The following is a 26,587-nucleotide window of genomic DNA, read 5'->3' on the forward strand; positions in this document are numbered from 1 at the left end:
GAAGAAAAAGCATGGAAGAATGGGAATGGATTTCATTAGTTGCTATGGATTGACGATCGATCCAGTGATCCAGTGAAGAAAGTCGTGCGTCTTGACAATGAAGAGTTAATCCTGAATCAGCGCAATATTGAATCCAATCCTGTAAGACTGATCGCGTGCCAGAAAGGGATAGTCAGAGGTAATGCAGAAACGATTGTTCCAGTTAGAGCAGAAATCAAACTCGGATTTGCCCTCGGCGTTATTCAAGCACCGCACACCCCCAATAAGAACCTCATGAGTGCTTTAGGTAATACCGGAGGATTCACATCATCCATCCTTGATAATAAGTTTAATAGGGAACAGACCTCAGGATTCTTCGTTTTCAGAAGAGAACAATTCATTTGAATATAATTTTTACAAAGCCAATCTCGAGAAACTGTATTTGTCCATAGCTCGCACAAATTGGTCAGATGTACTAAATTGCGAAAATATTAATTTGGCATGTCAAGTTTTCTGTGAGAAACTTTATCAGCTGTTCAGGAAGTTTGTGCCTGCGCGTAAGAGAGGCGATAGTGAAAATGTTTTTCTAGCGTGGTTTACACATTCGACTATCAAAAAAGTGAAACAGAAAAATGTGCATTGGAATAAGTACAGAGAAACTAAGTCATTATACCACCTGGATATGGTTAAAATGCTGAAAAGAGAAATAAGACAGGACACTAAATTGGAATATAAAACGTTCATTCGCAAGACAGAAAATATGCTACAGCAAGACTCAAAAAAATTCTGGTCGTTTGTCAATCAGAAGAGGAAAACTACAAGTATACCAGGGGGTCTACTCTCGACTTGGGTGACATTTGTCACTGATCACAAAACTCATCATTTTCAAAGTCACTCATTTCCTTAATTGACGTACTCTCGACAATCGGTGAGATGACAAAATGCACTGACGCTTTTTCTCACCGAAACGATATGGCAACTGTGCAACAACTGTCAAATTAATTTGACAAGTTCTCATTTAAGTTTAAATACCCAAGCATAAACTGAAAAATGAAAGTGAGTGAAGACCAAAAAAGCTGTTTAATCGAGTTTATGCAGCGTAATGCCAAATTGCTGTCGGGAAAATTTTCCTCTGAATTCACAAAAGTGGACGCACGGAATTTGTGGATGAAATTGGCAGAGGAATTAAACAGCTTGTCGGGTCCAGGACGTGACTGGAAATCTTGGCGAAAGGTGTGAATAACACTAAAACAAAATATTGGTTGGAATATTTTATTTGTATTTTAGACGTGGCAAGATCTGCGCATGCGGACGAAACAAAAAGCTGCAAAAAATTTAAAAGAAACAAAAAAAACTGGGGGCGGTACTGCAGATATCCAACCGTTAAATCGTTTGGAAAAAGATATTGCCACTTTAATATCACCCATGGCCATCAGGGGCCTTAATGTGCCACAGCCAGTAGTGACGTGGGGGTCGACAGAGACACCGTCTCACGAAATTTCAAGTAATGAGCCTTCAACATCTGCTGATGTACGTTTTCACGTATCGCCACCAATTAGCCCTTCGTCTGTTAATAGTTGTGATGGCTTTAGAACAGAAAATTCCTACTCGCCTCCTACTAGCCATCGCAAATTGCCCTCGAAGTCCCAAACAGCACCAACACCGGTGACTAATGTCCCTGTTGTTTCTAAAAGGCAGAAACGTTTACGGGCAAACCACGACGAGTATGCTAGCTATCTCAAAAAAAAGCTTGAAATTAAAGAAGGTTATTATTAAGAAAAGTTGGAGGTTTTAAGAAACCAATCAAAGGAGGTACAAAGTATCGCTGCAGCACTGAATAATATTGCAAATGCATTACTTACTTTGAAACCGTAATTTTTGTTTACTTGTTGAAGAATAGAATTTTGTTGTTATTATCAATAATAATTTGAAAATTAAGTATAATGAATTAGTTTTTGGGGTTTATTGAAATCTAGCTCGAATCAAACGAGCACGGGTATTCCTTCCCGCCACTAATTCTGGATTAATGCGTCCTTGTGCTCTTTCGTTTTCTTCCAATGGTGGAGCTTGAATTAAACCTAAACAAATTCTTGTTAGTTCCCACTGATCAACGAATATTCCCTGCTTCACCGTCATTCACATCTATTACTTCTTCATCCTCGGGTACAGGCATGTGGTGGTCTGTGCACAAATTGTGAAGAACAGCACATGCGTTTATTATTTTACACGCCATTTCTGGCTTGTAGTGCAGCACTCGATCTTTAAGGCAACATCTAAATCTGGCCTTCAGTATCCCATTACATCTTTCAATTATACTCCTAACACTTTTGTGAGCCACGTTGTACCTGTATTCAGGTGTATCAGGAGCTGGCTCATAATTAAATGATGTTAGTAACCATGGTCGGAGAGGATAACCTGAATCACCTACAACATAGAATTAAGTACTTTAATTAAAATGGATCATTTTTACTAGCTGAGTTACACACCTAACAAATAATAATTTGATCGTCCCTCACCGTGGATTTGCCTCATCACCCTTTCGACCTCACAATTGGTCCAAATGAAAGAATCATGCGTATTGCCGGCATGAGCTGCTACAATATTCAAAATTTTTGCATTCGAGTCACAAATCTAAAAATATTTCTGAGATGATTTCATTTCTACCATAAAATATTGCTTTACCAATTGTACGTTAATAGAATGGTATCCTTTTCTGTTTACGAAAGCCCTTTCTGGCATTTCAGGATTATTACCAGGGGCGGCTTGTCCTATGAGGCAGGTGAGGCAGTGCCTCACCAATGAATTTTACGCCTTATTAGGATTTTTATTATTTTATACGGACACATTTCGGCCAATAATTTGTGTCTTTTTTCTAAAATTTTAAAAATAAATATAGAAAATTATATTCTTATTTTTATCTCGGTAGGTACTCGTTGCTCCCTTAATTAAACAGCGCGCTTAAACACTCGGCACAACATGTATTTTGTGACGCGAATGAGGCCGACTCGAAGCTTGCCTCTACAGCATATATAGAAATCATGTCGTTAATAGGCAAGCAACCTGCAATACACTTATAAGCGGTATGAGTTGAAAAAAGACAAAATTGAGGCTAGCCTCATTTCCGTGCTTGCAAAAGAGATGGACAACTATATTATTTGCGCGCGGGGAACGTGCGATTGCAATGCAGTCTGCATTCGCAGGAGTATTCAAAATTAGGCCGTTGATTGTTTTGCCACAAATCTGTGTGTGTATAAATTGATTCAAAATTTCGGTAACAGAATTTTGTCTTAAAAGTGCCTACGTTTGCGTGGGTCGCGTTAGTGCTTTGTGCTTGTCATAATTTGATTTCGGTAATCGTTATTTAAGATTACGAGTAAATCGGAATTTTTCTCTACTAACGTTAAATGACAATGGCAGTTCTGTTTTTTCTACTTTCACGTATGATGATAAATTGTATGTAGTTAAGGAATTAAAACCGCCGGTTCCTGATTTGAGTAAATCGTTAATTGATCCATAAAAAAAAAATTTAAAATAAATCCGTATTTATATTTTATATTTTTTTCATTTTGTTTTTTGTTATAAATCAAATTAGCTTTATTTTATGTTGTATTTGATCTTTTTCGATATGTTTCCTTTAAAGTTTATTTTAATTTTGTTTTTTGTTAGAAGTTATATTAGTTTTTTCTGACCACGCTTCCCTTTCCTTTTGTCCTGTCATTCTCATCCTTTCCTTGCAAGACCTCCTTACACCTTCACGTTGGTTCTTTGTGGACAGTTAAATGAGTTTACAAATTTGTTTATTTGACTAAATAGAAAATATTTAAGTAAACTTGATTTATTTATATTTTAGAGCGTTTTGTGCTGTGCCTCATCAATTTTTCAAGTCATGAGCCGCCCCTGATTATTACCTGGAGGAGGTACTATTGCAACGTGAGTGCAATCTATGCATCCTACCACTCCAGGAAAACCAAATTTTTCGTAAAATCTATAGGAATGCCGGTAATGGGTTGGTTGGGAAGAAATATTACCTACTACAATACTTTCGTCTGCAACTATTCAATTCTTGAATATCTTGAGGAAATTTGATAAATCTATTCAGAATCTGTGGTCTGTTCAAAGCATCTGTAACTTCTTTTATAGAACGACTGACGCTTTGTTGAGATATCGTCACCTTAGAACTGGTTTGCCGCATATCCAGATCGCGTCCGAGGGATTTTCGCCTCTACTGTTTAGTGCAGATTTGCCGCATGTCGCACTTGGGCGAAGCGAAACATGGTTTAGATTCAGTGCTGATTTGCCGCATGTCCAAGCAGAAATCGATAGAGTACCGTTATCCGTTTTTACGTACTTCCTTGTTGTTTTGCTTTTCAGCGTTAGGTTTGGGGTTGGGAAAGAAATCGTATTCAACTTCACGCGCAGAACAATAAGAATAATGTGAAATAAATAAAAAAGAGACTTAACAATTTTGATGAATCTGAAATTAAAAAAAAGCAACTGTAATTTGTGCAACTCTTTTTCTGTTATAGATGTTACAAATATTTTCAAATTATTAGATTCGAAATTTTACAAATTTAAATTTCAAATAGATTTGTTGTTCGATAAACAAATAATTTAATTTTTAACTAAACAGTAATATTTTTCTTTAATTTTTTCTCGGGAATGATTGAACTTATTTTCTCTAAAGTTTTAGTGGACAAGATTTATAACGCTGCATACCAGTAAAAGAGTTCACAATTTTTTGTAGAATTCTTATTTGTAGAAACGATATTTCTACATTAATAATCACAAATAATAGATACATGTTTAATTTTTTAGATTAAAATGTTGTAAAAGTAATATGAAAATTAAAATTTCGAAGCAAAATCTGTTTAGGTGGATTTTGCTTCGAAATTTATTACTGGAACGTTTACAAAAATCAGCTTTTGACATAAAATGCTTGCAAATTTGAAACAGAATTGGAATGTTTCTTGACAATCATGCCTAATACATTTTTGACTTGTATCTTTTAAAAAGAATTATTTCCGAATTTATAGCTATTTACAATTTACGACTTACTTCAAGAATAAATTCCGTATTAGAATTTTACCTATAATAACTAAATAGATGTATGTTGTTAACTTATATAAGGTGCCTTACATCGAAACGAGTAATTTGTTTTTTAATATGACATTGCCTTTCTTTATCATTCTATTTGTCTAACAATTAATGTTGTGCAATTATACGAGTGTAAATAAAAATAACTTTACAATAACTTATTTAAGGGTAAATTTTTTTACCAATTAATTTAAGTGGATGGTTATATGTAATGGTAATAATAGCCGCATAAAATTCACTCACTGTTTAGGTATACCAGATATCAAAAGCTATTAAATCCAAATGTTATTGTTTATTTTTTTATGTCTCGAGCGTAAGCTAAGGAAGTATTGTAATCAAGCTCATCGGGCGACTGGCTACTTTTATGGCTTCTCAACGTTTCATGACTCCTATAATACGAAAACATAGGTCTTTCGTTTCCGGTTGATAAAACGCTGACCAACATTTGTAATCATCCTCCCCATCATATAACGTCATCTCCAACTTTTACAGCAATAAATGTTATATAATTTTTAAAAATAACATACTTTTTCATTTGTTGTTTATTGAGTTTTTACCCTAAGCACCCAGATTGAATTAAATTATCATAACCCTAATTTCTTGAGATTTTGGAACCAGGATATACTACATAAAGAAAGTTAAAAGAATTTGAAGTAATGTAATGATACTCGTTGTGCATCAACATACTATTATTTATCAATTAATTGGGCATCGTCCAAAATACTGTTCATAAATTAAGTGCAGGAAGTTTATGCAAAAGCATGCAAATACATTTTTTGCGGATAATAATATGTATTGCTTTATTATTAAATATCTACTCATTTACAAGAATTATTAAAATTAGTAAAAAAAAGTATTCAAGTCTCTGTCTAGTTTAATACCTTACCTTATTAAAATAATAAGTTTAATCAATTATGTAGTTAGCAAACAATGACGTTTAATTTATACTTAGTAGGGTTCACGGCATTAACTTTTCACATTGCATGTTTAATTCGGAGTTATAATTTGAGAATATAATTTACCCGTTTATTTATTTTTGTAGTTTAGTAGTACTTCAGCAAATTTAGAAAACTGTATGTTATTTAAAAATACGTGACAAATCACGAGGCCAGGCAATCTAGAGATTTGACTGCTGGTTTGCGCGGGAAATACTGCATACTTTTTAGATAAAAGGAGTCTATGATAAGCGCACGTAGGACATGATAGACAGAGAGCTAATATATAGAGCTAATGTATTGGAAAGAAATAGGATAAGTTTACGTGCGCACACCACAGCCTCCCTTTCTTCTCTAAACAGTTTGGGATCATACCATAGTATCATAAATAATAATTGACAAAGAGTTCGCAAAGGAATCCAACGGAAATATTTATACAATTGTTTACAACTACCAGTACGAATAATTCTTTCATTTTCAACTGAAAAGCGTATAACTATATTAAGTACTAGATATTATGGAGTTAGGGGTAATCAAATAGATTTGGGTTGCAGTCAACATAATTGTCACTGATACATAAGACATGGAAACGAATGATTTATTTCCAAATCCAAATATACTGCATTTACAGTTTTAAACAGTATCACTGCTAATTTTCTCTGGTTGCCCGACAATAGCTACCTGTAGTCAATATCCACGTAATGTAATAAAATACTGGAATGTAATTGTTTGAGACAACAACCTATTTTTACCCGAGTGTTCTTTATGACTTTGAATATTTTATATAAAAAAATTATATATTAAGCTGCAATTTTAGTAGGACTGCAGCGAGTCAACGAGCCGCCATTACTCCGCCAACGCAAAGAAAATATCATTTTATTATCCTTTGTAAAAATAATTTCTTTCTGTAAAACACATTTAAATTTGCTACTCCGTATTTCGTTCACAATTCACCATTTAACAATGGAAATTAACAATGCAATATTTGGATTCTACAATTTTTAGGTAAAATGAATGACTGCAATGAGTTTTATCAAATGTAGATTTTATATAAAAATAAAGAAAAATAAGTCTCTTTATTTTAAAAATATTTAGAAAAAATCGAATCAAAACATCAATAACTTAACATTCATTGTTCGTTATACTTAGTTAACTACTTCATCAATTCTAATATCGTTTCAATTTTTCATTTATTTCACATTATTAATCCTTGCCGTATTACTTGTTCTGCGCGTGAAGTTGATTAACAAATCTTAATCTTAATTATCTCTGAAAAATGTATCTATTATTATCTGTAATTATTGATGTGGAAATATCATTTCCACAAATAAGAATACAGGTATGCAGTATTATGAATTTTGTTGACTAAAATTTTAGAGAAAATAAGTTCAATCATTTCCGAGAAATCATTAAATAAAAATGTTACTCTTAAGTAAAAAATTAAATTATTTGTTTACTAGCAACAAATCTATTTGAAATTTAAATTTGTAAAATTTCGAATCTAATAATTTGAAACTCAATCTTTCTTAAAAAAAAAAAAATCGAAAATATTTGTAACATCTATAACAACAGAAAAAGAGTTGCACAAATTACAGTTGCTTTTTTTTAATTTCAGACTCATCAAAATTGTTAAGTCTCTTTTTTATTTATTTCACATTATTCTTATTGTTCTGCGCGTGAAGTTGAATACGATTTCTTTCCCAACCCCAAACCTAACGCTGAAAAGCAAAACAGCAAGGAAGTACGTAAAAACGGATAACGGTACTCTATCGATTTCTGCTTGGACATGCGGCAAATCAGCACTGAATCTAAACCATGTTTCGCTTCGCCCAAGTGCGACATGCGGCAAATCTGCACTAAACAGTAGAGGCGAAAATCCCTCGGACGCGATCTGGATATGCGGCAAACCAGTTCTAAGGTGACGATATGGAGACAAACTTATTGACACCAATATCCGTTTGATAACTCCCTCCGGCATAAAACCGTAAAGCAGCCAACACCTAAAATAATAGTACCATATTTATACTGATTTCATATGAATTTAGATTATATTCTTAGATGTTGTAAATAGTTAAAATTTTTAGTTACACGCGTGTTTATAGCCAAATCTGTACCACGATTTTGAGGACGCATAAATGGAGCAAGTAACCCCACAATAAATCTAAATAAAATTTTTGACACCCTAAAGATTTTAACAAATTGATTTTCCGGTAATGTCTCCAACGGATCAATTGTAACCCGTAAAGCTGGAACAATTGCATTATCTTCTTCAGCATCTTCCAGTTCTTCTAAAATATCGGCCATGTGAAGTTCATCCATTTTATATTGGGTAAATGGTTTTCTAAAAGAAAAAAAATCCATTTAGAAAAATAGAAGAAACATTTGTAAAAAATGTTTATAAATGTGGATACTTTTTATTTGCTGCCGCCTTGAGATGTACTTCTGAAAATGTTTTGATTTACAAGAATACTAAAATTTATAAATTAGAAAATAATTCAATCAAAAAATTTTAGTAAACCTACCTCCCATTTACACTATTAACACATGTATAAAAGCTTTGGTACAAAAGTCACCACTGTTTTTCTGATCGTTGCCACTCACTGATTTGTGAACGGCTTTTATCGTGCGTGACAAATTTCTCACTTGTCAGGAGTACGTCAGTCATAAAAATAAGTCACTTGATGATAGAACTCACACACGTTTTTTCTCACGTATCAAGAGTACGATGTCACTAAAACTCGGTGACATATGTCACGAAGTGACAAAACTCATCGGTGAGTTTTGTCAGGAGTAAGGTCCCAGGTCAAATGTTATGGAAAGACAGCAGGTTAACTTCTCAGCAAGATATCGTTAACGCATTTGCCCTACAATTCGCCAGTGCGTTCAGTAAGTTAAATGGTCATATCTGTGATAACAAATGCTGTGATAATGGCTCAGCTCAGTCTTATGTGAATTTTGTTCCACCGCTTGTTGTCCAACTGTCTGTGATATTGAAGTCTGTGATAAGGATCCTACACTAAGTATGTTTGTAATAGAAGACTGTGATATTTTAACGGCTAGGTACAAAGAAAATGAAAAGCAACAACACCCGTGGTCCTGATGAAGTACCTGAATTTTTATTAACTGATTGTATTATGTCATTTCTAGTTCTACTTCGTCATGTTTTTAATTTAAATTTAAGTACCTTGGTATACCCCGAAACTTGGAAAACATCGTACGTAATTCCTATATTTAAAGCTGGGGATAAGGCAAATGTAAACAACTATACAGCAGTGGGATTATTATCGAATTTTGCAAAACTCTTTGAGTCGATATGTTCTGAAGTCATTTATTCGCATGTAATTTCTAATATAGCGTCAGAGCAACACGGATTCGTTAAAGCGCGGTATACAGCTGCAAACTTGATAATCGACAACAAGTAGACGTCATATACACTGACCTATCTAAACCATTTGATAGAGTCCACCACTGCATATTATTGAAAAAATTAAAAAAAAAAAAAAACGGTTTGTGTGACAAATTAATCGTAATGATGAGGTCTTTATTAACGGGAAGAAAACAGTTTGTTCAACATCGTGGATTTAGGTCTCTAACATACTTAGTAACCAGTGGAGTAGTGCAGGGATCCAATTTAGGACCTTTAATGTTTATCATCTTTTACAAGGATGTGATCAATTCAATTTCTTGTAAGACGTTGTGACGATCTCATTCTCCTGCAAGCTGCGGTGCGCTCAGGTATAACAGGGTGCGGTCAAAGTTCAGAGCAGTAACCGAAGACACTTTCGATTCTCGTCGGCGTATCCACTTCCACCTGTCAAGGTCATTCTTTTTCCCTTCCCGTACACCGAATTGATGACGTTTGTCACGTAGTCCAGTAAAGTTTCCAGGAAAATCCAGAAAACGAGGAGTCATCTCGACTCGGAAACGTGGCTGAACGATAGCTTGGGTTACAGAAAAACCCGTACGTGTTAGTAAGTCGCCAAAGGCCGTTAACACCCAAGGGAATTACCGATCTAATTTCCACGTGACCATGGATGGCCTTAACCGGCGAAATATTATTTCAGGCCTCTTTATTTCCGTTACCTACACCTTTACTACGTTGCTTACATCGTTACTACCCCGTTTTAACATCTTCAACCCTAATCGTTCCTATACCCCAGGGATCTGGTTGAAGATTCTATATAGATCATGTGCCAGGAGGCGGTCAAGGATGCCCCGTCCTAGTTCGTCGCTGGAAGGACGAAGATACCCTCGTCACAAGAAACACCCAGTAAGCCTCTCGAGTGTAATATTTTTATCGTCAACGCCTTAGTTTTTGTGTATACCTGTAGAGAGCTCTCCCCGCTATACGTCGCGTCGGTGAACTTGAACGTAGTACTACACTCTCGAGGGGTTACAACCCCCGTGTACGGCTTATTGACTTAAGTTATAATTTACTGACTGTTCGATCTCTTATCTAGTCTCCTCCTAGTGTAAAGTAGCAGTAATATATATACTCATTTTAATATACCAGCCTACCCATATTATTTCTACCAACGCACCGAGTTAGGAGCTGGTCAGTTATAGGGCCTTGTTAAGTTCTCTCTCTCGTTCGAGCTTTCGAGACTGAGTTATAGGAGTAACCTAGAGTAAAGCTCGTGGCGCCCCTCCATTTATTCGGCAAAGCAACCGGCAGGTAAGTTGACACACGAATCATCCCCCTCTGAAGCCGTCGCCCTGAGCCGACCGACGATCGTACCCCCGGCTCTACCGCTTTGACTGAGCTAGGCGCGACATTGGCGCCCAACGTGCTAATAACAAGTTATAATAATAACGTGATAACAATAGTCAACAGTGCCAAAGTTGTTTTGTCAAATAAGTGAATCATTAGATTTTTTTCTATTGGAGTTTTAGGGGCCAATTCCAAGTTGGCCAGTGGTGCCGGCGCAAGTCACTGGTGCAGCGCAACTTTGTAATGCTAATCTGGGTATCAAATGCTGGTTGCTAGGGGTGAAGGAATAAACAAACGTAGTTGTGTCGAATTGTCCATTGAAATTTGCACCATGGAGTTGCGGCACCTCTAGTAGGCAGTGCAAGTTATCTCGAAAAATTGCGGTGGTCTGTCAAGTTTTAGCGGGTGTTGCTGTTAATTTATTCAAAAATTCGAGTAAAGGTGAGGATAAACGACGAAAAATTACCGAGAGAGCTAAGATGTCGTTGTTGCACCCTCGTTGCATTAATGGAAATTTTGAACTGGATGCGATGTCATTCTTGGATAGATTTAGAGAAGCAATTGTTATGTCATTACTTAGCGCCTGACTATAAAATTCGGTTATTTCATGATATCTTAAACAGAACACAAGGTTTCAATGAATCTTTTACAGATTATAATACAGCAATGACCACTGTGTTTAATCGTTACGGAGATATTTCGGAGGAAGTTCGTTTGTCAATATTAACAAAAAATTTAGCACCATTTTATTTGATGCAAGTACCATCAGTGACAACGTTGCTTGAGTTAGAGAATGAATGTTTAAAATTAGAAGCACGTAAGTTTAGAGCAGATAATTATTGTCCTCCATTAGAGGGAAAGTTCACAACAGTGAACCGGAGTTACTTTACAAAAATAGGGATGTAGCAAGTGGTGATAGCTTAAATTCGGTAGAAGTGTCTTCAGAACCATCAAGACAAAAATCGATTCAATGCTTTAATTGTAAGAAACTATAGGTCACTTTGCGCGAAATTGTCGGAATAAATTTGAAATTCATTGTTTTAAGTGTCAAAAACCAGGCTTTACAGTAAAAACGTGTACAAGTTGTAATAAAGCAGAGAAAAAGGAAAGTCAATTAACTTCGAAGGTAAATCATAGACGTTTGGGAAACGTGCACGAGAATCTGTAGATAGTTGTAATGTAGATTCTCTCACACTTAGCAACCAATACAAAAGTAGTATCTATAAGGGAAAGTCAACAATTAGCAAATAACATCTTAGCTACTCACTATTTAAAACATATTAATCTTGACGAGAGACCGTATTTAAAAGTAAACGTACTAGGACGCACGGTATATGCATTGTTGGATACAGGAGCAACAGATATTTTTATAAGTTCAAGAGAAATGTCATTTTTGTTGCTCAGAGCTTAAAAATCTTGGTTACGTAGTAAATAAGAAAGGATTATGTGTAGATCCAGAGACTTCTTGGTATGGCTTCATGGTACCGACGTTTTATTCCAAATTTCGCTAGTATAACATCTCCATTAACTAATTTAACTCGTAAAAATGAAAAATTTAAATGGACTGAAAATTGTCAGAAAGCTTTTATAGAAATTAAAGAACGATTAATTAGTTCGCCCATTTTAACTTGTCCGGACTATTCAAAACCGTTCATATTACAAACCGATGCTTCTGCGCACGGTATAGCAGGTATCGAGCGAGCAATATAATTTGTAATCGAGTTACATTTGCAAAAAACATTTGAACAAGGTACGTGTGTCTTACCAAATTCTGACGATTAATGATGTCTACAGTTCCGCCGTTTAGCTGCATTAATGGGTTTTGGAAATTTTATTAAAATTAATGCTAAAAATTTTAAATTGTACTGAGTCGTTCAGTTTTGCAATTCTGCAGTTTTTAAAATTCATCCCTATTTTTTACATGATTTGAATATGTATTCGCCTGTGGTATTTGCAGTAAGACCTTGACCGATATTGGATGTAACTTGAACCCAAGGTTAATTTATAAAGGAGAAGGTTGGAGTATAAGCGAGCATTTAGGCAATTCGGTTTACAGGGGTGAGGGGCAGCAAAGCACGTTGTGACGTCAGCGCATCAGCTGTCAGCTGTCGTGTGTCGAACTTGTTGAAGTGTTCGACATTTGACAGGATTATTATAATAAGAGTAATTTAATTATTCATAGAGTTTCTGCTTAGAGTAATTATTAATTATGCCGGGGCACTATTGTGCAGTGCACAGCTGTAATAACAAAAGCAAGGTAAATATTTACAATAATAATTTGCAATACATATAGAAATTGAACTAACTATAAGGAATTAAGGGCATGGATAAAGAAAATTCTGCATCAATCTCATTCCACTTGTTTCCTAAAGACAAGACAGTAAGGGATATTTGGGAAAAATTTTGTCAGCGAAGCAAAAATTGGAAACCAAAATGTTCTTCCACAATTTGTTCAGCACATTTTTCTGCAGATGATTTCTACATAAAATACAAAAAAGAGATGTACAGCCAAATTCCACATAAAATGAGACTGAAACCAGGAGGTGAGTGATAAATTTTATTGAACCTGCCATTTAATAAATTCTAAAAAATTGTAGCAATACCTGAAAAATATATTCTGACTGAAAAGTGTCGTGACAGTACACAAGTTGGCATCTTTGAACAAAATGGTTGTTTGGCAAATGAAGATCAACTTGGTATCTTTGAACAGAATGGTTCAATGGAAGATGAAGATAAAGCTAAGTTGCAAAAAAAGGTAGCAGAATTGGAAGAGAACATTTCACAGTTAAATGGCTCTAATAATAATTTGGTCCAAACTATACAAGAGCAAGACCAATACATTACAAAGCTGGAAAAAAAAATTCTGTGTTGGAAACTGAAATACAGACACGTAAAAGACAAGTAAATGTTGTTGAACTTGCAAAGAAATTTGCTCCTGTTTTAACTGAAAATCAAATTAATTTAATTTTAAAAAAGAAGTTAAGAGTGACCTGGACAAAAGAAGAAATAGCAAGAGCATTTACTTTACGGTATTTCAGCAAGAAAGCATACTGTTTTATGAGAAATGAAGGCTATCCTTTACCAAATTTAAAGACTTTGCAATATTATGCCAGAAAAATTAATCTGAGAAATGGGATATTGCACGATATTTTAAACTTAATGAATGTCATGGGGAAGGACCTTTCAGAAACAGAAAAGGCCACTGTCATAATGTATGATGAAATGAAGGTAAAGGCCTTATATGAATATGATGTAAAGTTCGATGAAATCAAAGGCCCACATAATTATGTACAAGTGGTAATTGCTAGAGGGCTCTATAGTAATTGGAAACAAGTGATTTTTGTCGACTTTGACACCAATATGACTACTACATTAGTGCACAACATCGTAAGATCTCTTCATGAAATAAATTATAATGTGGTTGCCTTTGTTAGTGACTGCGGTGGTGCAAATCAAGGTGTTATACGTGATTTGGGGATAAATATGGATAAAGTCTATTTTGATCATCCCATAACTGGGAAAAAAATTTGTTATTTTCCAGATGCGCCACACATTTTAAAATTAATTAGAAACTGGCTTCTCGATACAGGTAAATTGACTATGTAAATGATATTGCAGCTAATTTTTCAATTGTTTTAGGTTTTGTACTTGAATCTGATGTAACCATTACTAAAGATCCATTAGTAAAACTTATAGAAAAGAATAAAAGTGACGTTAGTTCCCTATTTAAAGTAAGGGAGAAACACATAACAGTTACTGGTACTGCAAGACAAAATGTGCCTTTGGCAGCACAGTTATTGTCTCATACAACTGCTGTTGCCCTAGTCCGATATTGTATTGGAAATAAGGAAGCAAAATATTTATCAGAATTTATAGAACATGTCAATGACTGGTTCGACATAATGAATTCGAGGAACTTAAATGAAACCATTAAATTTAAAAAACCATACATGAACATGGCTTCTCAAAGAGAACGATTGGATGAAATTTATGCAACTTTTTCGTCATTGCGATGTCAAGGGAAAAAACAATTGCAAGTCTTTCAAAAAGCTCTGCTGATATCAATATCATCACTAAAAACACTATACAGTGAAATGAAAGATTTGTATGGAACAAAATTTTTGCTGACTCACAAGTTAAACCAGGACACGTTAGAAAGCTTGTTTAGTCAGCTAAGGACTAGAGGTGGTATGGATGATCATCCTACACCATTAAACGTCATTTATAGATTAAGAATAATTATACTTGGTAAAAATGTATTTTATTAAATAAGAGACATGTTATAATAATATGTTATTTTAGGAAAAACGCCATCTGCTGTTAAAGAAGCAACGAATACCATTGTGCAAGAGAACAGTGATGAATTTATCTCTGGAAAAATATTAAAAATCGCAGATGTTCCAATAAATGACAAACATACAGAACTAACTACAGACTGGAGTGATATTGATGGTGTAGGAAGTATATGCAGCACAACTACATCAACGTCCTCAGTGGGACATAAGCTTCAAAAAGACGGTCTTGAATATCTAACAGGTTGGATTGCCAAAAAATTTTCAAAACAATACCCCTCACTCGGCCAGTATTCTTATATGCTTCGTCAAGGTGTGGAACATGATTATGCACTGCCATCTTGGGTTAATCATGTATCCTATGGAGGCTTAACAGAGGCATCAGATTACCTGAAATCTGAAACCAAAATTTTGAATCGCCGATTCAAGACGATTCATCGCCGTAACAAGTTTCGTTACAAAAATTCGGTAGTAACTAGGATGACAAATGTCTTGAAAAACCTGGTTACTTTACCAGAAGAAGTTACAAGTACATTTCTTAAGCAGCGGACGTTGATAAGAATAAAATATTTAAATATTAAGTGTAACAAGTCTAAGAAGACCTGTAATAAATTAAAAAAATTAGTTAAAATTGTTAGAAACAATAACAATTGAAATATATTTTACATTGTTTTACGTGCTGTCATATTTTTCTTAATTTTCCCATAGTTTGTGAAGGTATTTCTCTGTCCGGCAAATAAAACAGTCAAATTACAGTGAAAAAACCATGTTCCGTATGCTTTTCCGTTTCTATTGAACGCGACGGTATTTTATGGAAAATCATTCGATTTTTAAATTTCCCGCTGTTACAGCACCTTTTGACGTCATATTAATGGCGGCATATACTCCAACCTTCTCCTTTATAAATTAACCTTGACTTGAACCACTGTTCAACTGTTCGTTACGTTTGAGGTTAAGTTGATTGTGTTTTCCAAGTGTTTTCGAACTGATTTGTGTCTTTTTCTGAATTCTTTAAGTAACTGAAGGGCCGTAACGAACGATTTTTTTCTTTTGTTGTGTTTCGTAGTGAAAATCCTCTTAAAAAAACAGTTCTTTTCAGAACTAACTTGTTTTCATTTTGGGCCGTTTTTTTGGCTTAAATTTTCAACAAATTCAAGAACTTGATGAAAAATGGCTTTTACATTGGAACATAAGACTTTTATGATTGAGGCCGCTTCCCCATCTACGCGTTTTTGCGAATCTGCGTACGCGTATCGTTGGCATTCGCAAGCTTGCATTTAAACATAGCTTCCCCATTGCGTGCGTATAAACGTAAAACGCGTAAAGGCGTAGCATAAAATATAAGTTAATATAACCTCAAAATATAACCAAGTTGTCATCAGATCTGTCATTACTTTCATATGTAATTCGAAATGGGGAAACATAATAAGAAAGTAGCAGTAGAGCTGTGTCAAGAACTCATCACGAAATTATGTTTTATATACCGAAAAAGGAAAAATAAAGTAAGGAAGATAGCATTACGAAAAAAAATTATTAAAGTGTACGCCTTGTATCTGGAAGCAAAGAAAGCGAATGAAAGACAGTTTTGGGTGCGACCTATTTTTACTGTAACAAACCGATTATTGCAAGGGGCCAGTGCAAATTTGTCACACACAATGAGAGATTCTGATCCAGAAAAATATTTGAGGTTATGTTTGCAAACCATTCGAATTTGACCGCCGTAGCACCTCTTTTCTACGCGTAAAAGTTAAAGTAAAATCAACTCGAAGCGAAGTGACCTTGGATACGCGCGTACAAAATTTTCTTGGATTTCATTGGTCGAATGGAGATACGCGACATTCGCACTTCGCAAATACGCGTTCATGGGGAACTTACCTGAGTCTTACTTTCGAAATGGTCAAAAAATCGACGGACAATGGCAATATTCAATTCCTGACACGTGGACCGAATTTAGAGAGCAATTTCCAAACAATATTGTGGATTATGCTAATTTTTGCAATGCTTTAAAGCGTAGTGTGGGACAGTTCAGAGAAACTGGGTCTTTGCAAAGAAAACCAGGAACTGGCAAAACAAAAAACAAGAGAACTCCTGAAAATATTGAAAATGTTCGAGAAATCATGGACGAAGTCCCAACAACGTCTGTTCGTCATTTGCAACAACAAGTGGACTTGTCATATGGCACTTGCCGAACAATATTGAAAAAAGACTTGGGATTATTTGCTTATCGATTACAATGTGTGCAAGAATTACATCACGGGGATTTTCCAATAAGACGTGAATACTGTGAGTGGTTTTTGAACACATTTGATGATGAACTGCTAGAGAAGACATTTTTTACGGATGAAGCTTGGTTCCACTTGAGTGGTTATGTTAATTCCCAAAATATGCGAATGTGGAGCCAAGAGAAACCACCTTTTTATGTTGAGGCCCCACTTCATGCACAAAACATTGGTGTTTGGGCTGCAATTAGCCGAAGACGCATCATAGGCCCATTCTTTTTTAATGGTCAGTACGAACGTACGAAAGTATCACGTCATTTGAAGAATGTTTGTGAAAACAGTGTTTTGAAGGTTATACATTATTATGGATATCGAAGGTATGTAATTAATTTTACTACAAGACCGTACGCCTAAATTAGTTAAAAACACCATATTATTCAAATGCAGGAAATCGTAAAAAAGCCCAACTTTAAGTAATGTTTTAATAATGTTGGCATCAGTTGGCACTGACGGAATAAATGTCGGCATATTCCGCGTTTGATTCTTTATAAGACAAAAAAAAAAACATACTGCCCCAATTTGCCCCTTTATTAATTATGAATTTTTTTAGAGAATGCCACCGCCGGCGCCGTATCTAGACGTGTGTTATTCGACATATGGCGCCGCGCTACAACTCCCGCGCAAAAGAAAACGGAGGTATACAACTTTATTGTAAAGCATCTGAATCTTACGGACATCAGTGAGTCTATTAAAACTACTATTTCGGAAAAAGTAAGGTATTTTTGCCGTCACGCAGAAAATAAATGGAAAAGTAGTAATAGAATGGAGACTAGGTTTCTTCTTGCAAATGCAAAATGGCTGGATGTTGCACTCACATTTAAAGCCGAAATAGCAGAAGCAAATAAAACTAACCTGCCAGGAACTAGTTCTGGTAGTCGTGGTCGTCCTAAGAAGCTATTTCCTGAATCTAGTTCAAAAACAAAAAAGCGAAAAGTCGAGCTTCTGTTAAATATTACACCTGAACGCCTTAATTTTGCTACAGAGATGACTTTACGCAAAGGTGGTCGGAGAGATGCGGCACGAATTGTAAAAGAAATCACGGAATCCTCTCCACAAAGGGCTACAAAACTTAAGAAAGCGTTTCACAGACCTGCAAAAGACTTACCAAAAAAATTAAGCTCTGAAGAAGCTTTGGCATTGTTTGTTGATACTAAATTAACGAAACATCAATATACCGTGATTAGAAAAGTTTCAATTAAACAAAACGCAAATATATACCCAGGTTATGACCAACTTTTGGACGCAAAGAAAGCTTGCTACCCAAAAAGCATAAAGATTTCCGAGATTTCCGCCGAAGTAAACCTGCAAGCGTTGTTGAATCACACGGTTCAACGTTTGATAATGTCGATAGAAGAACGTCTGCTTAATGAATTAACCACTGATGAAAAAAAAAACATCAAAATGATATATAAGTGGGGATGTGATGGTGCTTCTGGGCAGGGACATTATAAGCAAAAATTTACAAATCAACCACAGGCAGATGATTCATTCTTATTTGTGATTTCCATGGTACCATTACAAATGACTTGCAATGGAAAGGTCTTATGGCAAAATCCAAAACCATCATCGACAAGCTATTGCCGTCCCATAAAATTAATTTTTAAAAAGGAAACAGCTGAGATGACAAAAAAAGAAGTTGCTGAAATAGAACAGCAAATTAGTGGACTAAGTTGTACAGAATTACTACATCAAAACCATAGAGTGATGGTATCACACCAACTTGTGATGACAATGGTTAATGGCAAAGTTTGCAATGCTGTGATGGGACAATCATCGCAGAAATGTTATATATGTGGAGCTACTCCAACACAAATGAATAACCTGAAAAGTCACCAAACTAGAACAGTCAATCCATTGGCTTTGACGTTTGGTATTTCCAATTTGCATGCCTGGATTAGATGTTTTGAATGTCTGTTGCACATTGCGTATCGTGTTAACACAAAAACCTGGCAGATAAAAAAGCATGACAAGGAGGCAGTAGAATTACGGAAGAAACTAATACAAGATAAATTTAAGGAAGAAACTGGATTACTAGTGGATGTACCAAGGCCTGGTAGTGGAACCACCAATGACGGTAATACCGCTCGACGATTTTTTAAAAATCCTGAAATATCGTCTAGAATAACAGGTATTAACCAAGAACTTATTAAACGTTTTGGTGTAATTTTAGAGGCTATTTCGACAGGACATAAAGTAAATCTAGATGCGTTTAATAAATACACATTTGCCACTGCCGAAATGTATGTAAAAGAATACGGTTGGTACTACATGCCAGCAAGTGTACATAAACTGTTAATACATGGAGGTGACATAATTTCGTCAGCAATCTTGCCTATTGGGCAATTATCGGAAGAAGCCCAAGAAGCGAGAAATAAAGATTGTAAAGGATTTAGAGAACGTCACAGCAGAAAATTTTCGCGACAAGAAACAATGGAAGATTTGATGCATATGCTCTTAATTACATCAGATCCTCTAATAACCAGCCTAAGGACCCATCAACAGAAAAAAAGCAGCACTTTATCACCAGACGTATTATCGTTGCTTCAGACAATACCTGAAGCCTCGACCGAAATCGAACTTGATACTATGGATACAGACACAGAAGAAGATTCGCCTTATGAACTCTCTACTTCAGACTCTGATGAATAAGTTATTTGTTTTAATGTGATATCCAGTTTAGTGTTTTTAACAGTATTTAACAGTAATTAATAAATAAGCAATAAGTTGTTAGTTAATAGTCGTTGATGCATTTAAATTTGTTTTCATTAGTATTAATCATTTTATAGGTACATAGTATTATTATTTCATTATTCTTATTATTATTATTATATTTATTGGTATTATATAGTTAATATTCTATAAAATAATCTATATTATAGCGCAACACTTTCAAATAGGAAATAATTCTAACAAGTAGATACGAACGTATTAATATTTTTTTTTTTGCAGTATCTCGAAAACCAGACAATTTAGCCCATTTGTTTATAGGAACTTTTTGTTTTAGAATTAAATTTTATTTCTGAAAATGACTTTGTTTTATTTTTGTCCATCTAGGTTTGACAAATCGACCACTGTGCGATGGTTAGATTAAAATCATCATCGACGATGAGCGTTTTGCAAGGGTTAACCATACGTTGCGAACGGCACCGTGAGGTGAAAGGTTGGATTGCGGTTTTGAAACACGCGATCGCCATAGATTCTGCCGACTCGTACTACGACGGACTTTTTTATAAAGACAAGGTGGCGGTAGAAGATCTTGAAGGTTCCGAATTACGCCTTGAAGTACCCTTCAACCATCTTTGCATAAGAAAATTATTGGTCAAATTTGGGTCCGAAGCAGTCAAGATGCAGTTTCTAAGATTAAAGACTCTCAGGTAAGAAACATTTCTCTACTATTTAATTTTTAACAGTCATAAGGGTTTAACAAAACACAAGGAAAAATAATTTATTAATAAACAAAATAAATGTGAATTTAAAGTAGTAACTATTATAGTACGATATAATAAAAAAAAACCTCGTCTAGTCATCCATGGATTTTTTTTTCTAAATTGTGGTGGCAATAGTGTGGTTTTCCATTAAGGGACATCATTTTGAGTATTCGCTTTAGTGCTATTCTTGTTTATGTTGTTTTTAATTAAATAATTTGGGAACGTTTGCAGGTTCGTTTATTATAATGTACCTTCCACCAAGTACTTAAGTAATTCAAGTATAAAAATTTACAATTTCAAGAAAGCAAATTTTCAAGAGCTGTACGAACTTCTGTTTAACAGTGATTGGTCTTTCTTGGTGAAATGTAATAATGTTGAGACAGCCTGTTCTCTTTTTTATGATAAACTGAACAACATTTTCAGTATGTCAGTTCCTAAAAACTGTCGTTTTAAGAAGCGCCGTTATCCCCCATGGTTTAGCAGTGAAATTGTTCACAAACTTAAACTTAAATGGAAGTTGTAGGTTAAATACAAAATATCTAAGAATGTTGGTTGTTATAATGATTTCAAAATTCTACGAGCAGAAATTAAGCAAGAAATCAAACTGTCTTACTCAGTTTATATTCATAATATTGAAAACAAAATCCATTCTGATCCAAATTTTTTTTGGCAGTATATACGCAACATTAAAAAAGAGAATCTTATTCCAAGAGTAATGACCTATAATAACACTGAAATAACTGATCCCATGAAAATCGTAAAATCTTTTGCTTCTTTTTTTCAAAAATGTTATATTCCGTCGAATTTATCTAATGTGTCCGATATAAACTCGTCTTCTAATTGTCCTTCCTTACTCATAAATTCTCTTAGTGAACAAGAGGTATTTTCTGCTTTACGAAACATGAAAAATAAGACAACAGCTGGACCGGATGGTATACCTTCATTTTTACTAAGAGATTGTGCAAGTGTTTTTGCTTTCCCACTGTCAATTATTTTCAATCTCTCTCTTAAATCTGGGGTGTATCCTTCCATTTGGAAAAAATCCAATATCTGTCCCATTTACAAGAAAGGAGACAGACATGAGATTGAAAATTATAGGCCTATAACTTTGCTTTGCAATTTCTCTAAAGTGTTTGAATTATTATTGTATAATAACATCGCTAATCACGTTCGGCCGTTCATATCTTCCCAGCAACATGGTTTCTTTAAGGGGAGATCTATTGATTCAAATTTATGCTGTTTCACTCAGTATGTGTCGGAATCGTTTGATGCGGAAGCTCAGGTAGACTGTGTATACATGGATTTTTCCAAGGCATTTGACAGGTTAGACCACTTCAAATTACTGAAGAAGCTTGATAGTTTTGGTTTATCAGATGCACTTGTTAAATTATTTACTTCATACTTGATTGGCAGAACACAAGTTGTAACTTCAAGCGGTTTTCAATCTTTTGAATTTCAAGTCACTTCTGGAGTACCACAGGGGTCCATTCTTGGGCCTCTTTTTTTTATTATGTTTGTTAATGACATCAGTAAGGACCTGAATTCAGAATGTCTTTTATATGCTGACGATTTAAAGATTTTTAGAAAAATATTAACATTCTCTGACCACGTAATGCTCCAAGAAGATTTAGCCACAATTGAGACAAGGTGTATCCAAAATGGATTGTACTTGAACATTTCGAAATGTAATGTCATGACATTTTCATTAAACCTCTGTAACAACTCATATGATTATAGAATCGGTGACACCAGTTTGAACCGCCATCCGCAATAAAAGCTCTAGGGTTTGTTATCAGAAGCTGCAAAAACTTTCTTGAACACACAACATTTTTACACCTTTATTTTGCATTTGTTAGGTCCAAATTAGAATATGGCTCCGTTGTGTGGTCACCTGGTTACAACAGTCACTGTCTGCAACTAGAGAAAGTTCAACGAAGATTTTTGAAATTTTTGCATTTGAAGTCTTACGGCTTTTATCCAGAAAGAGGTTTTCCTCAAAGTGATCTACTGAGAATCTTCTCCATACAAAGTCTAGAATCTCGGAGGCTAAACATTTCATTACGTTTTCTCCACAAGCTTGTCAACGGGGTAATCGATACCAATATTTTACTTGGAAAATTGTCTTTTCTGGTACCTCGATTTGGATCGCGTAATCCTGGAAGTTTTTATGTTAAAGTTTCGCGAACTAATGTACACATGTACTCGCCAATAATAACTATGTGCCGTAATTATAATTTGCACAAAGACAAGTTCGACCTTATTAATTCCACGCTTAGACAAATAAAATACTTGCATTTTTAAATTTTAAATTTCGTACTTACCACCCTGATAATTGGTTTCACTGTGGGGGTGGTTATCAATAATAATAATAATAATAATAATAAATCAAAGAAAATACAAATAAATAAATCTAAGAATAAGAGACAGGTTAAGAATAAATTATTTCAAAAAAATAGAAACAGAGTAACTAAATATTTGTTCCAAGACAGCACTTCTGACGAATTATCTATCGATGAAAATAATATTTGTGATGATGATTCTGAATACTCTGAGGAGGAAAATGTATGTATGATTTGTAACGATGTTGATAAAGATGAAGAATTATGGTATCGTTGCAGAGCTTGTGGCAAATGGGCCCATTCTGAGTGTTCAGGTTGCGATCACCCTAAAGATTATCTTTGCAATTTTTGTTTAGATCCCTAAAATACCTTTTGTTATTACTTTTTTGTTGAAAATGTTTTATTTTATTTTTTGTTTATTAATTAAAAATTTTTGATTGTTTAAGTTCCTCTTTAATAGGTAAAAATATGATTTTATTTTGTTTAGTGTTGTTTCATGGCTCTCATTACACATATGAAGGCTTCATGGCTCTCATTACCCGATGCGTGTGGCAATGCGAGCAAAAGTAAGATTTATAGAAAACGTGATTTTACCTATGTAAGGCTGTATTTTTTTTGTGTTCTTTAGCAATTATTGACGGGTAACTAAAAGACTGATTAGTGTCTATAAATGTCAGTGATTGTAACCGAAACTGTATTTTTTTTTACTTTTCCTTACATGGCTCCAATTCCCCCACTCTCTCCTATATTATACACCAAAGTTGTGAAGACGATTATTTTTTTTACGCAGTTTAGAGCCCAAGATGCGTAGCATCGAGGGCTATAAAAGCGTTATGGCTATAATAATCTTCACAACCGCGGTTTATATACTATTTTTTTCACTACTAGAATGTGTGCAACCCCTTATTGAATGTTAATCAAATTGAACATTAAATATGAATCGTTATAGTCATTGTCTACTTTCTTACTCCAAATATTTTGTTTCTCTATACGCATAAAATGCTACTAAAATATTATAGCTGTATATTTTTTAAATCTTATATTTTTACACCTAATTTTTGTTAATTAAAAATTAGGCTGTCACATAAAATTACCCACACAGATCATGTAGGTGCATTGATTGACATTTCAAAAAATTTTTGTGACGCTACGCTTGTGGTAAATTTCTTATAAAAAGAAGTGAAGTAAGATGTCGAGTGACGATGAATTGCCAATAATAAACTCTACTCCACCTGCTATAAACGAAGTGGCTGAAAATATTAATTTACTGATACCAAAATCGAAACATTTATATAGTAAAGTGTATTCCAATTACAAAGATTGTGTACTTCGGTCAACAATCTAAAAAGAAAACAGCTTCCACACTGTGGGTCACTTTTTCAATGTTAAAATCTACAATTGAACTGTAGATTTATACTTTAATTTACGTTTCCAAACAATTGACAGTTTCATTATTAACCTTGGTCAAATTTTATTATCATTATTGACTTTGGTAGAGAAAAACGAATTCACAACTCACAGACAAGCATGATAATGGTGCATTTTTAAGCTAGTAGTGAAAAAAACAATTTTCCTACATTACTGTTACTGTTCACAATATTGTCGATGACAAATTGTAGTACCACCCTCTGAAGACGACTCAATTTGATGAAAGACATACTGGTGTCAACATAAAAAATGATCTACATGAGACAATGGTATTATGGAACATTGATGAAAAAGTCAAAGTTGCAACAACAGATAATGGACTATGGTGAATGCCATTTCATCTAAAACTAAAAAAAAAAAAGAATTCAATTCTTATTTATTCTCATGTTCAAGCGATACAAAATTCAGAGTATTTGTTGCTTCAGATTCCATAAAATTAACTAAATGTGACTTATAAATGAAACTTCATCAATTGTCATTATGTTTGATTTCAGAATCCAGATTGGCATCGGAAACAAAAATGTATTGTTCTGTTTCAGTTTTTTTGACTAATTCAAATATCATATATATATGATATGTTGTGTCGTGTGTTTGTGTTCGTTGTGATTTAACTGAAGACAATCCCAAATCATTTGTTCAGTGTACAACGTGTCCTTATATGTCACACTTTAAATGTGAAAACATCGACCCCAGAGGCTTCCATATAAAGAAGGCAGCATGGAGATGTGTGAGATGCAGTGGCGAGGCTAAAGATAATACTATCGGAAACCTAACTAGCTCTAACTTAAGAAACGAGCATTTTCACGTGCTTCCAACTTGAACACCATGGAGGCTAGGAATTTGCTAATTGACATAATGGATTATTTAAACCAGATGAAGGCAACCTTGGACGAGGTTCTTGTGGAAAACAAAAAGCTACGGATGGACATATCTCGACTCAAGGAAAGTGATAAGTATTCACTTTCACCTGACCCACTATCTGTCGTTGAGGCTAAACAAACTAGACAAAATTATCTTTTAAATAATAATATTAATAATAATCTTTATTAATTCTTATGGACAATTATATACAATTGTGTAGAATAAGTCAAATACATACAATACAAATTAATGCAACAATGACATGTACAAACATAGTATACGGACACATACAGAGGTAGGTATGGGTAGACATGTCAATTATATATTATCTACTAGGTATTCATTAATTGTGTAATATGCCTTCTCTATTAATAAATCTTTAACTTTTAATTTAAACTGTTTTATATTTAGTTGTTTCATGTACTGTGGTAATTTATTATATAAACATATTGCCATATATTTAGGAGTATTTTTATAGAATATTAAATTATGTTTTGGGATTTCTAGTATATATAAATTCCGTGTATTATAGTTATGGTAAACATTAATCGTTCTAAAACTATTATAATTTGTCTGCACATGAGTCACTACTGTGTATATGTATAAACTAATAACAATTAATATTTTTGCGGAGGTGAAGTACGTCCTGCAATTATCCCTGTATTCAATCCCCATCATTATTCGTACCGCCCTTTTTTGCAGTCTGAGGACTCGTTCTATGCCTGAACACATTCCCCACGCAATTATACCATATTGGAGATGAGACTGAACGGTAGCATAGTAGTACATTTTTATTATTTTTATTTCAGTTGTTTTCTTTAATTGTTTAAGAACAAAGCAACATACAGACAACTTGTTGCATAGGACTTCAATTTGGCTTTTCCACTTTAATTTGTTATCCAACAATATGCCTAAAAATTTTATTTCGTTCACTTGTCTTATTGAGCCAGCATTGGATTTTATCAACATGCTATAATCTTTTTCTTTATGTATATCAGTAAAATCAATAAATGTGGTTTTTTGGTTGTTTAATACTAAATTATTTTTACTGTAATATTCTTCTATTTCCATTATTTTTTTTTTGCTGTTTTAGTTATATTACTTTTTTTGTCTGCATTTATTATTATCGATGTATCGTCTGCGTACATCACCGATTGGTTGCAAGGGAAGTCTGATACATATGTTAAATATAAAAGAGGTCCTAGTACGGACCCCTGTGGTCGTGACTAACTTACTTGATC

The 26,587-nt window shown here is 34.4% G+C and overlaps 2 protein-coding genes and 1 long non-coding RNA gene across 3 annotated transcripts in view; all 3 read right to left on the reverse strand.

The window, feature by feature from the left end:
- LOC135143863 (uncharacterized) overlaps nt 1–26,587 on the reverse strand; it is a 418,109-nt gene that overhangs the window by 161,073 nt on the left and 230,449 nt on the right. The gene's annotated exons all lie outside the window — the stretch shown is intronic.
- LOC135143775 (putative nuclease HARBI1) lies at nt 1,440–2,718 on the reverse strand. Its single transcript, XM_064075714.1, has 5 exons — nt 2,662–2,718; nt 2,466–2,610; nt 2,110–2,403; nt 1,842–2,057; nt 1,440–1,666 (listed from the first exon to the last, which is right to left on the reverse strand). The coding sequence occupies exons 1-4, from the start codon at nt 2,716–2,718 to the stop codon at nt 1,942–1,944; spliced, it is 612 nt and encodes a 203-aa protein (XP_063931784.1). The 3' UTR covers nt 1,440–1,666; nt 1,842–1,941.
- On the reverse strand, nt 7,953–8,618 carry LOC135143866 (uncharacterized). The gene is made up of 3 exons (XR_010282915.1): nt 8,531–8,618; nt 8,420–8,477; nt 7,953–8,349 (listed from the first exon to the last, which is right to left on the reverse strand). It is a non-coding gene; the product is annotated as an uncharacterized LOC135143866 (long non-coding RNA).

This window comes from Zophobas morio, unplaced genomic scaffold (genome assembly GCF_036711695.1).
Source record: "Zophobas morio isolate AGI-343-1 ecotype UQ-CSIRO unplaced genomic scaffold, CSIRO_AGI_Zmor_V1 ptg000076l, whole genome shotgun sequence".
Taxonomy (NCBI): Eukaryota; Metazoa; Arthropoda; class Insecta; order Coleoptera; family Tenebrionidae; genus Zophobas; species Zophobas morio.